At 38.3% G+C, this 12,628-nt stretch overlaps 1 protein-coding gene across 2 annotated transcripts in view; it reads right to left on the bottom strand.

Moving 5' to 3' along the window:
- DSCAM (DS cell adhesion molecule) overlaps nt 1-12,628 on the bottom strand; it is a 460,069-nt gene that overhangs the window by 176,729 nt on the left and 270,712 nt on the right. For both annotated transcript variants that reach the window (XM_054085418.1, XM_054085408.1), the window contains exon 4: nt 3,899-4,045. In XM_054085418.1, the coding sequence (XP_053941393.1) occupies nt 3,899-4,045 (147 nt within the window). The remainder of the gene's footprint in view (nt 1-3,898; nt 4,046-12,628) is intronic.

The raw sequence follows: 12,628 nt of genomic DNA, 5'->3' as shown, positions 1-12,628 counted from the left end.
CATGCTATTGGGAAAGCCAATGTCAATTTGACTAATTGATCAGCCCGTTTCTTCCTCACCTTTCAGGTCATCAGAAATCTATGCTTTTACTGCATAGATTCTTTTGCGCACCCCGAGGAATTAAATCAGTAAAAATGTAAGCACTCGAGAAGTTACAGGTTTGGCTCTTAGGAAGCTTACACTTCCAAAAAAGTCCATTTCTTCATTTGAAAGTAATAATTAAAAAAATAAAAAAGTAGTACTGACTTCTAAAGGTATTGTCTGTGCATTCCTACTCAAAACTCACAGTAGCTTCATATCTTCTCCATATGGTTCTTCAAGAGACTGTGAAGGATATATATGGTACCATTTTCAGTTCTTTAATAACAAAACCACGAAGTACTACATGGACTTTGAAACAGGATGGGGCCACCAGGGAGGAATTAAAGTAACGGTAAGGAAAATTTATGACTAGTGAATATCACATCCTGACAGCTTCCTAGCTTGCTGCAGAGAACCATATATGCCTTGATGCTGGTCCCAGGTAAATTGCAAGACCACCTCAGACAACAAGCTGATGGTGCTTTCCTGCTTCCATGCCTAGGCAGAAGCCCAGGAAACCAGGCAGGTTACCCCCAGGAGTTGGGGGCTATGGCAACATGCCATGGGAGGCACAGCCCTCTTCTACAGCTACCATTTCTCACCCTTCAAGAACAGCACACCCGTCCCTGAGTCCTCTGTCCCAGGTTCACTTTGCCTCACTTCTTCCTTGTCAAACTGAGCCTTGTCAGGACCAGCCCAGCCTGGAGTCCCATCCATGGAACAGCTAAACTAGGATTTGTCTACACACTTGAGAAACCTTGAGCTGGTTCATACAGAAGAGGTAATTAAAATATATACAGGGGCACACAAGATATTACTCCAGTGACTTGCTTTCTTGTCCGTGGAACACACATCTCTTTAAAGCTCCTACACAGCATCTATTCTAGTTAAGAGAAAGAACAGAAAAAAAAAATAAAAGAAAAAAAGTACAAAAGAAATCCCAGGGTTCATTTGCAATCGCTTGCAATGAGGCAAACAGCAAAGCAACATCTCTCAATTCCAATATGTGGTGTATACTTTTTTGAATGATTATTTACTATGCTTTAACGGTCAGCTGCAAATGACTTCTAGCAAGGACAACAGCAGAAAAAATGAGGCAAAATATTGTTCTACAATATTCTACTTTGGATTTTTGAAAGACAGACTGCAAAACTCATTATGCTTTAAAAATCATAAAGATTTTTTGAAGGCTGGAGTTAAAAAAACAGTAAAGATTTTGAAAACTCGGATTCATGCTTGGACAAGATTATTTATGGAAAGGCACAATATAATGGCCACTGGAGGAATATTCTGTAGCATGTTAATGGCCTTGGTGTTAATTTTATTTTGAAAGGACGTGATTTCAAGGAGATGTTCTTGCTCCAAATGAAATTTGGAACTTTGCTTTGGTCATAGGCATAATAATGATTCACATACATATTCACTATTGCATGCATGTTACTTTTCTCACTCTTTCAAATAAAAACAAAGCTTAACTCATATTCAAGACGTGGGCAAGAGACCATGATCAATATCCACCACAAAGTAATTCATCCTCAAATCAGCAAAGAATATTTATGCATACAAAAGGCAGGGGAAATGTGGCATTATGCAAGCAGACCTTTTTTCACATCTATATTCATGGCTTCTTTATCTCAATTCTTAAAGGATGTACTATTTTAAAACATAAATTCCAGAAAAGAAAACGGAAAACCTGTTAGAGAAATCTTAAGCGAAAAAATCTGCCCATGAGTGCTGCATTTGTTCAGTAAACTAACAGGACTAGAAATCAGAGACAACCATAACTCTAAAATAGAACAATTAAACCCACTGAATTAAAAAAATCCAGCTCTTGCACACAGACAAAATTCCCCATTTTGATATGTGTGTAAATGACAATAGAAAAGGGAACTCCAGATAGAGCACGTCTTCTAGAATGCTTGTACTGAACCATAAACAAGACAGAGCTTTCATTTTTTCCCCTTTTATTCAGAGAAACAACTAGAAATTTTCTTGTGGTAACCAAGATACAAGCCTGATTTTATTTATGTTACCACTGGCTCAGCCTTAGCATGATTTCACACGGAAACAGTCCATATTATGGAGACAGCTAGAAGCACCGGACCCTGCCTGTTCTTATAAGACTAAAGCAGGGAGATTGTTGTGCAGGAAAACTACTACTTCATCTGGCTGGGAAAAGCAGAGGCAAGAGTTTTGCTGACATGGGACACATATTACAGGAAGAAACTCCTGGATCTGACTGGTAAGTGATTCTAACCCAAACAATCACACTACTTTTTTTTTTTTCATCATTAGTATATTTAAGTACTGACTTGTGTGTTCAGAGGGCTCCAGAATCCTTCAGCAACAAACATTTTGGGGGAGGGCAGGAAGTATGTTAGTAATGCAAATCCTTGTGTTCACCTCTGTCTCCCTTATGGCTCTCAAACAGGGAGTGGAGAGATGAGATCTAATCACTAGATTATTATTTTTTTCTGACAAAAAGACCAAAAGACAAGAGGACAAGGTCAAAAGGAGAATGATCCCACTGACTTACATTGTGAAGGTCACCATACCCTGACTGATCATTAGAGTTAAGACCTTTGGGGCATCTTAGTAAAGGTGAAAATGAGGATATACTGTGGAGCTTTAAGAGGGGTGGTGGGTGTGTCTTCTCTAAGGCAAGGGTACAGAGTCTGCGGTACAGTCTTAACTAACTCTATGGATGTGGGAATACAATTGCAGATTTGCTCATATGGAAACATGGGTTGCAGCTACAGGCACAGAAAATGAGTGAAGGGAAGGGGAGATGGGGAAGAGCTTATCTTGTACTGAGATGTTTTGAAATCAACCCCTAAACCCAGGCCTGGGGTCTTCTCCTTCTTCTCACCTCATCCACAACTGGTACCTCCCCTCACTGAGACAAAATGGGAAGAAGGTGGAACTGGAACAGCACCGTACTCTAATAAACCTAACTGTTCAATGGGTATGCATGGTGAACCCAACAGTCCATCACAGATACAACGATCAGGAGATGATTTATAATTACAAGGAAAAGTTATAATACCCTGTCTATTGGCTCATTTTCCTATCCATTGTACAAGGCCATTTGCCCTGGGACTTTTAGCTCTGCCCATGGACAGCCACCATCTAACCCTCTTCTCTGCCTGCAGCACCATGGGTGGCCTGGGATAGGTCAGGTACTCCTTTCTGGCTGGGGAGCCTTTCCTGAAACAGAGGACCACACCGTTTTCCCCAGGAAAAGAGCATGATGAATGAAAAAGAAGGCTTAAATGCACCTCAGTTAACCTGAGACTCCTGCAATGGAAATATCTACAGCCAAGTTAAATGTCCTGGTGGAGTGCCTGCTATGTTTAACAGAGAGAAATAGGCTCCATGGGGCAATTTATCTCACCTCAAAGTGCACCACTGAAGTAGGTTAGATGCACTACCCCTAAAAGTGTTCTCCTTTCGCTACAAAGGGAAGTTAAGGTGACTATAGACATTTTCACTGCACAAGTCTGCTTTTAATGAGATGAATCCCATCCACAGTGCTTTTATAAAGTACTCTAGACCTACTGAAAATCGCTGTACTAAACCCCAGTGCACCCTATAGGCTCTCTGGAAATATCTAATGGGAGCTGAAAAACAGAGAAAAAGATTTTAAAATGGGACATTCTGTTTTGCAGCAGCAGCTCACAGCTGACCACTTCTACATTCCATTTGATAAGTTACTTGGTTGTTAGGGCCTATGGGCACAAGAACCTTCCTCGACAATTTAGCACACTGGGGAGAGGCATATACAATGATTAAATTAATGTGATACATAAAAGAGCACCTGATACAAAAAGTCTTGCACTGTTGCTTTGTCGTGTTTCTCCAGTGTATCTGTGCCTTGTGATACATCGGTAGTTGTACAGTCCATCTTCATTCTGTACATCTAAAATATACAAGGCTCCCGTGGATGTGATGAGAAATCTAGGTCCTGAAAGACACAAGAATTTGCAGTGTTTAAAATATTTGCAGACTGTTACTATGTTCTGCTTGCTTGAAGGATGGATGACATATACTGGAGAGTCCTGAAGGTTTTTTTGACAGAGTCTAAAAGCTGCCATTTGTAAGTTTACTAAGTAATTACTGACAATGAATATGAAGATATTCATTCATGTGCATTTCTTATAGAAAAGGTAGGGATCTGCAAGGAAAATACATGCCATGGTCTGAATTACAATCAGCAATATCCAAGAGGCATCTGAAATAAAAAACAGGGTAAAGAACCAATGCAGAATTTAATTCAGTTTAATTCAGTATTGTAGAGTGATATGACAGCAATTCTGTAGCAGAGCAGTACACGTTAGAAAGATGATCTGGGATGGCATGGATAATTAAACCATGTTAGCCAAAATGGCATTTGTTGTCCATGTATACGAAATAATTGAGGAAAAAAAGGATTATAAAAACTAAAGAAATCAGTGAAAGCAAGAGAAACCCACAAAAGGAGGAATTTTTTACCCCCAGAATATGAGATGTATTTGCTAATGGTTTCTGGTCATAAGAGCCATGTACTGCACAGCCCTGCTCCACAGCCTGCTGCAGATGTGATGGGAAAACAAGGACAGCAAACCCAGCCATGCTGATGTTGCCTACACCACTGACCCCAGTGAATTTGCACACACCCGCGCCAGCTGCGAGCTCCAAAGCAGTAGTGTTAGGAACAGTCCTACTCCACCCTACTCATGTTTCCTGTGGGTTGATGCACTCCAGACCCCAGCAGGACAGGCAGAGCTCTCTGCAGCTCAGTACTTCCATAGCCAAGTGACTGGCAGAAGATGAGTTAATACATTATCTGAACTGCTGTGGACTTTTTTTTTTAGAAAAAGATATTGTAGTCTGTGATTAGCGAAGCACAATGTAAGCAGGTAGACAGACTGTGTCTCTGAAGGAAGGGTTTATAAACAGCACAGAATGAGTTATCTAATATCCAAAGATATTTTATTTCTTTTTAATTATGCACAGATAGGTTTATTTCAGGAATAAAATTAAGCCCAGCAAAGTGACCGCTTCCTAAAACTGAAAAAGACTGACATGTTAATGGTCAGCAATTCTCTCAGTGTTCATTCAAACTGAAAACAATACAGTTGAAATTCTCTTTAACTACATGTATTTTATTATTAACTCTAGAATATGTGGAAAACATCATAGAACACGTGCAGGTTTTATTGTTTGACACCTGCACAGATGCCTCTGTTCTGTTGTACATGCATGTTCTAAAAGCAAGGGCGTCAAAAAAGCCTAATATCTACACGTTACATGTTTACTCTAAAGCTTTTCTTGTATTACAGTAACTGGAAGTAAAGATGTTAGAATGCATTGCAAACTTGGGCCTCACCTGGCTTCTCTTCCACTTGAAAAATACTGCAGTCTTAAGCTATATATTCTTTTCTAAAACTTTTATACTGGAGAAAACATTAATATATTTTTTTCTTTATGTCTTGTATTTTTTCTCCAGTTGTTAGTAGCTTTTAAAATATACATATATGTAGCTAGGTATTATAAAACATACTGGTACCAAATTAGGGGAGAGAATATGCAAAGATGGAACCCTTTATGAACTAATATTCAGTAGTGTGCAGTAAGAAATATTTCCTTTTCTTCAGAGCTCTATTTGAGCAGTGACTTTTTAATAATTAAGCATAGTCAGAGTGCTTGCTCACAAACGGATCAGTGGGAAAGCAATCCAGCAGAGAAAAGACAGAGGAAATGGTATAATTACGGAGGGCTATCTCCTTACCACAATCTAAAACAAATGGAAAAAGAAAATTTTAGCAACCATTTAATGTCATGGGACAGGACTAAACCTTAGAGAAGAGAACATTGAGTAAAGCAACACTAGTCTACCTCTCATCCTTGGACGCATACTGAACTATAAAATAACCATGCTGGTGACTTGTCTTGGCTGAATTTGTTCTTCTGAAATTAAAGGCAAAAGCATGGAAGCAGTCAGGTCACAGCTTTGGAAAAGCATAAATCGCTTGGCACGTATCCTTCTGAAATACCTTGTTTGTTCGAGTAACATCTGTCATTACTAAGAAATTACTAACAAAATAAATTCTCAGAAAGGAGGCACAGAAAAATTAAGCTACTTGCCTACTTCTGAAGGAGGTGTGAAAGAGGACTGGATGGAAAGAGCACTCTCCTCATCCACGAGCAGTACTATATTCCAGCCTAGGGGATTTTACAGGCTAGGGAAGTTTCTTCTCATACAGAGGCCATATTGACTTATAATGAAGTCTCTGAAAATGTAATTGTTTGCATACAGAAGGCTTGTGTTTCAACACAAATTACTTATAAATGAATGTACTGCTGAGAGTAGTAGGAAAAGCACCCAAATAGGTAATATTTCAGTTCCACAGCCACTCTGAAATATGGCATTGATAAGGTTACATCAAAAAAAGTAAAGCTATCTTGCATCTCACAATTTAATATGGGAGATGCAGCGCTTGAAGGAAACTATATAGACAGTTATTGAGAACAAGTTAAACCAATAAAATACCTTTACCTGGCTTCTCAATTACTTATATTTATTTGCTAGTCACAAAGCAGCTTGGCTTCACCAAACATGCAAAGCAGGTTTTCCACAAATACCAGGCAGCTAACAGCTACTCACTAGCAAACAGAAAGCACAGTGTGCAAGTGTGGGGGCTATCATCCAATGAAACCCATTAACAATCATTGGATTGTTTTTTATCTACTGTCAATCATACAGACCAACTCCAAAGCCACATCAAGCAAAATCCTACCACCTCTAACGGGGGCAGGTTCATATTGATTCACAGAGAACTACTGCCTGCTGACCAAAGAATACGTTTGATTTTTTTTTTTTTTTTTTTGTTGATTCTAATGCTGTAACTCCTAAAGGTACTATATTCCAAGGGTAGTTAATTTCCTTGATCAATTACTATATTCTCTGCTGAGTATTTCTTCCTTTTTCCTTCAGAGACCCCAATTATTCGTACATAAGCACTTGTCCCATTCCACCCTATCTCACCATCACGTAGATAGTGAAAATCTGTACCCTTTAAAAAGGTTTGCCTCTACCCCAATTCTAGGTTAGAAGGATATTTACAGTTTTGGTATGAAAACTATGGGCTGTTTGACTCCTGTGTCACATGCAGAATCTGCACTACTGAAATATTCATAAAGCAAATCTACCTTTGCCAAGAAATATGCTATAAAGACTATAGGTAATTAAAGCACAGTTGTCTCCCTTAGTCTGTAGGCACCATAAAATGAGATGGGACTCACATTTAAGAACTTTCCAAGGGGTTAGTGATGGGTATGCAGAAAAAGCGATCATGTCTTGCTTCGGTTTCCAGCTGTGTGAGCATTAACCAGGTCTGTATTTCAGACAGCACAGCCAGTTCAGACAAGTGCTTGCCCACAGCAATGCCACTCGGCTGGCAGGGCTGCCAGGCTGCTGAACTAGCGCTGCACATACAATGCAGACATGTCCTTTGCAGCCCTATCAAGATTTAGATCAGACTTTTCAAGTAGGAACATATCTATGTTACCAAACTGTGCCAGGGTAGATGTCTGTAGAGAGGCTGCTCAGCTGCCATCACGTCACAGGACCAGGGGCACATGAAAATGTGCTAATGGGATGATTGTGACCATTTTGGTCCATCCAGCAAATCTGCATTTGCTATGCCTTTTTGTCAAGCAAATGGAACCCAAATAAGTGAGAAGTAGAAATGTGCTGCTTTTACAATGGCTTCATGCTGCTTTCTTTTTCTGCAATCCAGTTTCACTTTTGCTAAATATACATAATTCCATGTACACAAAGAGTCACACTCTTGGAAACTACTAGTATGCCCACGTTTAAGACCATACAAATGTGTCCAAAGTTTTAAAATTAATTCCTTTCTCTATGCTTTTCTAAAGCTCTTTTTCAGATCCTCTGCATAATTTTGAGATATGGTCTATACAAGTCATTATTAATAATTAAATATGTCTCCTCTCCTAGGATAAGCAGGAAGCAATGTTCACAGAAATTAAGTTAGTAGATTTCTTCCCTTAAAACTGCTAAAAGCTCACTTCCTCAGTATTTCTACCTTGTGCATGTTATTGCCATTCATACTTGCACAAAAACTGGGGAAATGTGGAGTCACTACTGCCAGGTTGAAGAATGTGTGTAGATCTGTGAGCATTTTCCAGATCCCATAGTATTGATGCCTTTTCTCCTCAGCCCTGAAAGTGTCTCCTCAAATGCAGTTATATATCTAGGTCAATGAGAGTGGGTATACTTATTAAAAGCCTACTGCTTAATAAAAGAGGTTTATAAAAGCTATGCAGAGCCAAAAAATTGTTCAGTGTTATCTTCCTATGTTTTCTTAAGAAGTTATGCGCATACTTGAGCTACATAACACTGCTTCGATCTTCTTGCTGTTGGGAATTAGTCAGGCAATTGTATAACAATACCTTCACTTAATGCATTATTTAGAGACTTTTGCCTCACCCTCTTTAAAGATAAGTAAGAGTAAATAGTTATTGCCACACATCAGATATTATTCCACAGTACACTTGTCTCAGAAACAGACATTTTGTATAATTGCAGGGCTAAGGCTTTTCCTTTTCCTCTCTTCTTCTTAATATATTTTGCATACTTATGTAATGCTTTAATAACTAACCCGTCCTTCTACTGTAGAAATGTGAGACAGGAAAGATGACAGAAAAATAAAAGGGGAAATGCATGTAATTTCTGTCATCTTCTAAACGGAGAGCATTTTCATTAAAACCGACAGGCTGTCAGCTGTGACAAAGCTGAAGTGTTGAGTGTTCTGCTTTCTGTGCTTCAAAAGGTGTTCAGAAATGCACCAGGATGGGGATCGGTAAGCTCTTATTGCCCTGATGATCTAGAGGAGTGCTTTCTTTTTGAGGAGCATTTAATTTAATCACTCTTGCTTTGCTTTAACAGAGTTTTTTTTTTTTTTACTTACCTACTTAATATGCCAAATAAGGATTTTTTTTAAATGGAACATCCCTTCAGATAAATAGAAGATTTTTGTTTGTTTGGCTGTTAGCAGGTATCAAGGGAGGAAGGCAGAGAAGCCTCCTTCACAACAATTAAAAAGAACACTGTCAAAATATAGCTCATAATTCCCATTTATTATTCCTCCTCAGTACTGTTTGTATTAATGCCTTGCAAACTTGATTATAATAATTTCAGCATTTGATTTTGAGAGATGTTCGAAGCTTACATTTCTTTCGGCTTTCAATGCTTGGTACCTTTGAAAACTTGGCCCGATATCTGTACTATGTATTTCATTCCAAGAGTTCAAAGGATTTTAGGAACCCTTATTACCTTTTGGCCTGTTGAGGTGGGGGAGCATAGTAACACGTTACTATTTCAAATTTAAAAGCTTTACAGAGCAGCTTATCCATCAATATGTGGATTGATGTCCACAAGTCAGTGGAAAAACAGGGAATGGAATCCATAATTCTTTCTCTGACATCCCACCTGTCATTAACACATAACTTTTCCTCACTGTGAGACTGAAAAAAAAATATAGATCCAAGGACTAGAAAGACCATTAGAGTAATTTATTCTCACCTTTCATGCTTCACCCATTAACTCCTGCACGAAGTCCATATCTGGAAGTTAAGTTATAGCTTTTTTAAAAAACATTAGTCATGGTTAAAGATTTCTTGTAAGAGGAGAGCATATGATACCCCTGGGTAAATTATTCCAATGGTTAATTATTTTCAAATTTGAAAGTTATTGCATTGTTTGTGGTCTATCTGACTTTGACCTCAGCTATTAGATCTTACTGTGCCTTCATTAAAGATTTCCTCTGCAGTCAAAAATCTTCTGCCAATTTAAGTACTTACAGAACATGAGGAAATTACCTCTTAAACCATATTTCTTCTTAATTAGTTATACAGATTGAACTTCCTAAATCATTTGCCATGAGTTATTCATATCTTGAAATATTTCTGTAGTTTTTACTCAACACTTTATCAACTTTTTGAAGTTATTTTTCAAGTTTGGATCATGTATGTAAATTCAGTATTCGTTCTGGTAATTGTGAATGAAAAATGCCATCACTCTCATCTATACAAATTTTCATTCCACTTATCCATCCAGGAATTACAGTAGTCCTCTTATCAATGTGAACTTGCTTCAGCTATCTGTTGAAAATTATGACCTCTTTTACAAAGTCATGGACTTCAAGAACAAATTTCCCCGTGCTGTAGATACTACCTATTGTCTGTCTTGACACTGGCATTCACTGTATGAAAACCTACATCTTCAAATCAGATTTCTTTATCACACAATCCAATCTCCCTATGCAGTTCCTCAAACCATATAATCATTTGCCATCGCACCAACATTTGAAGAGTTTGTATGTCATTGACATATACTTCCCTGAATTTCATTCATTAATTGAAGCTTTACATTTTCATCTGAGATATTACCAAACCACTTGTTTTGAAGATACGTATTTCAAAATAGTAAGACCCTGAAGAGAACAAACAGGGAAGAAGGGGAGGAAACTGGGCCATATCTAGGCTTGGCTGACCTGAACTAAGGCTCAAAATCTCATGACATTTTAGAAGCACCTCTCATTTTATCATCTACAGACTAGAGCCCTAAATAACCTAGTGACTTCATTAAAGTTGAACTGCATTAGCAAATTGTGTGTTCATTTCTCTAAGTGAGAAGAGGTCACATTAACAATTATGAAATTGCTCTTATATAAGGTTTTTAATGCTTTCCATTAGACTGTATAATATCAGAGATTAAAATAAAATTTTACAGGTCTGAGTAATAAGTTAAAATAATTCTGTTTAGTTTCCCTATGTGAAATTGTTCTCATGTATAATTCATAGGAAATTGTGAACACTTTCCTGTAGAATTAGTGCATAATATTCTTGTATGGAAATGAGAATATTTTAAAATTGTATCATTAATTATTCTATTATCATGCTTTTTCCCCCCTCAGTATGCTGTTAGTCTTTAAATAGGGGTAATGTTATCCTCAAGATGGTTTAAAAAATCATATTTGATTTTCACTTTGTTGGAAACACATCTAACAACATTATGTTATTGCAGTCTAAATTGGGTTGATAGAAATTAAGAGAACAGATGGCTGCTCTAATTTTGTGCCAAATAATAATGTAGAACAAATAAAGTTTTATCAGCTGTACTTGTCGGCTCCGCTGGATAGAACTGCTTCTGCTTAGCAAGTTTCTAGTATGACCTATGCATGCCAGGGGAGAAACCTCCCCACAGATCCAAAGTAGAAAGTAACCTATAACTCACTTTTATAGCACTGCTACAACATCATTCTCAAAGCAAAACAATTTGCTTCTCTGCGCATGGAAAACATGCTAGAAGCAGCCAGGCTTAAACTGTGCCCTGAAGTTGCAATCCTCTGAATGCTTTTGATATACAAACTAAAGATTAGATGAGGAGAGGAGGCGTGTAGGGAAAGAGGAAGGTAAGGATTTCACCTTCAAAGCATCGCTCACAGAATATACTTAACCTACATGAGACACCTGGTGTGTGTTACTCACTGCAGGTGCTGAAGATGGTCAAAACATGACTACGCTCCTGTAAGCAGCACAGCCTCTTCCCCAGCGATGTAGCCAAGCTCACAGGCCCTGCTAGCAGACCTTACAGAGGATAAAACTGATTTTTTTAGGTCCCCATATTCCCTCAGCTTTGGGGTCTATAAATCGCACCTTTGGAATATACTGCCCACTGCCCCTCTCCTTACCTGACATACAACCTGCAGCTGACTTCCAGGAGAACAGGAGCGGGAGGGAAACCACAGCACTGTGCTATATTCCAGGGGTAGTTAACTTCCTTGATCAATTACAATAAATTAACCTTCCTTTGTGTTATCACCTCCATCCTTTAGGCACAACAGTTGGAGAACCAAATACATATTTGCATTACATGTCCTAGCCTTTGTTCTCATAGCTGGGCCACCATGAGCACGACTGAATTTTTGGGAGAAAAATTCTGCAGCAAAGCTTCTCAAGTTGCACCATACTATGATGCTACTCATGAGCAATTAAGGCCTTTGATCTTCCTGGGCTTTTTTCCCTAACACAAAAGAAAAATTAGGCATAAAAGCCATAGGAAGTCATCTGAGGCACGGGAGGCTGCTGCCATACTTAAGCTATTGTAGGCTCTTTAAAGCTCGCAGAGATATATCTCTTATTATAAGACTGAACTTGTAGGTCTGAAGTTTTTGTCAATTCCAGAGCAGCCAGGGTCTTCCCTTTTACTTCATTTTTTGTTTGTTTGTTCATTTTCCCAGAATTAAATTTGAGATTTTATAAAACAAGCCAGCAGCCTCACATGAGGTATTTTACTATTTTATATAGGTACCTAATCTGTTTTAAGTTCAATAAAAAACAACTGAGGTTATCTCTCTGCAAAAAGTTAAGGACATTTAGAAACATATGATCTGAAATGGTTCCCCTTGTACCACAGATAGACTCTTAACTTTGCAAAATTTGTGTTGAACTCATAGGTCAAAACTAAGACAGAATTTTT

This window comes from Cuculus canorus, chromosome 1 (genome assembly GCF_017976375.1).
Source record: "Cuculus canorus isolate bCucCan1 chromosome 1, bCucCan1.pri, whole genome shotgun sequence".
NCBI lineage: Eukaryota > Metazoa > Chordata > Aves > Cuculiformes > Cuculidae > Cuculus > Cuculus canorus.
Note: the sequence above shows the minus strand (reverse complement) of the source record. Positions and strands in the feature narration are given on the sequence as shown.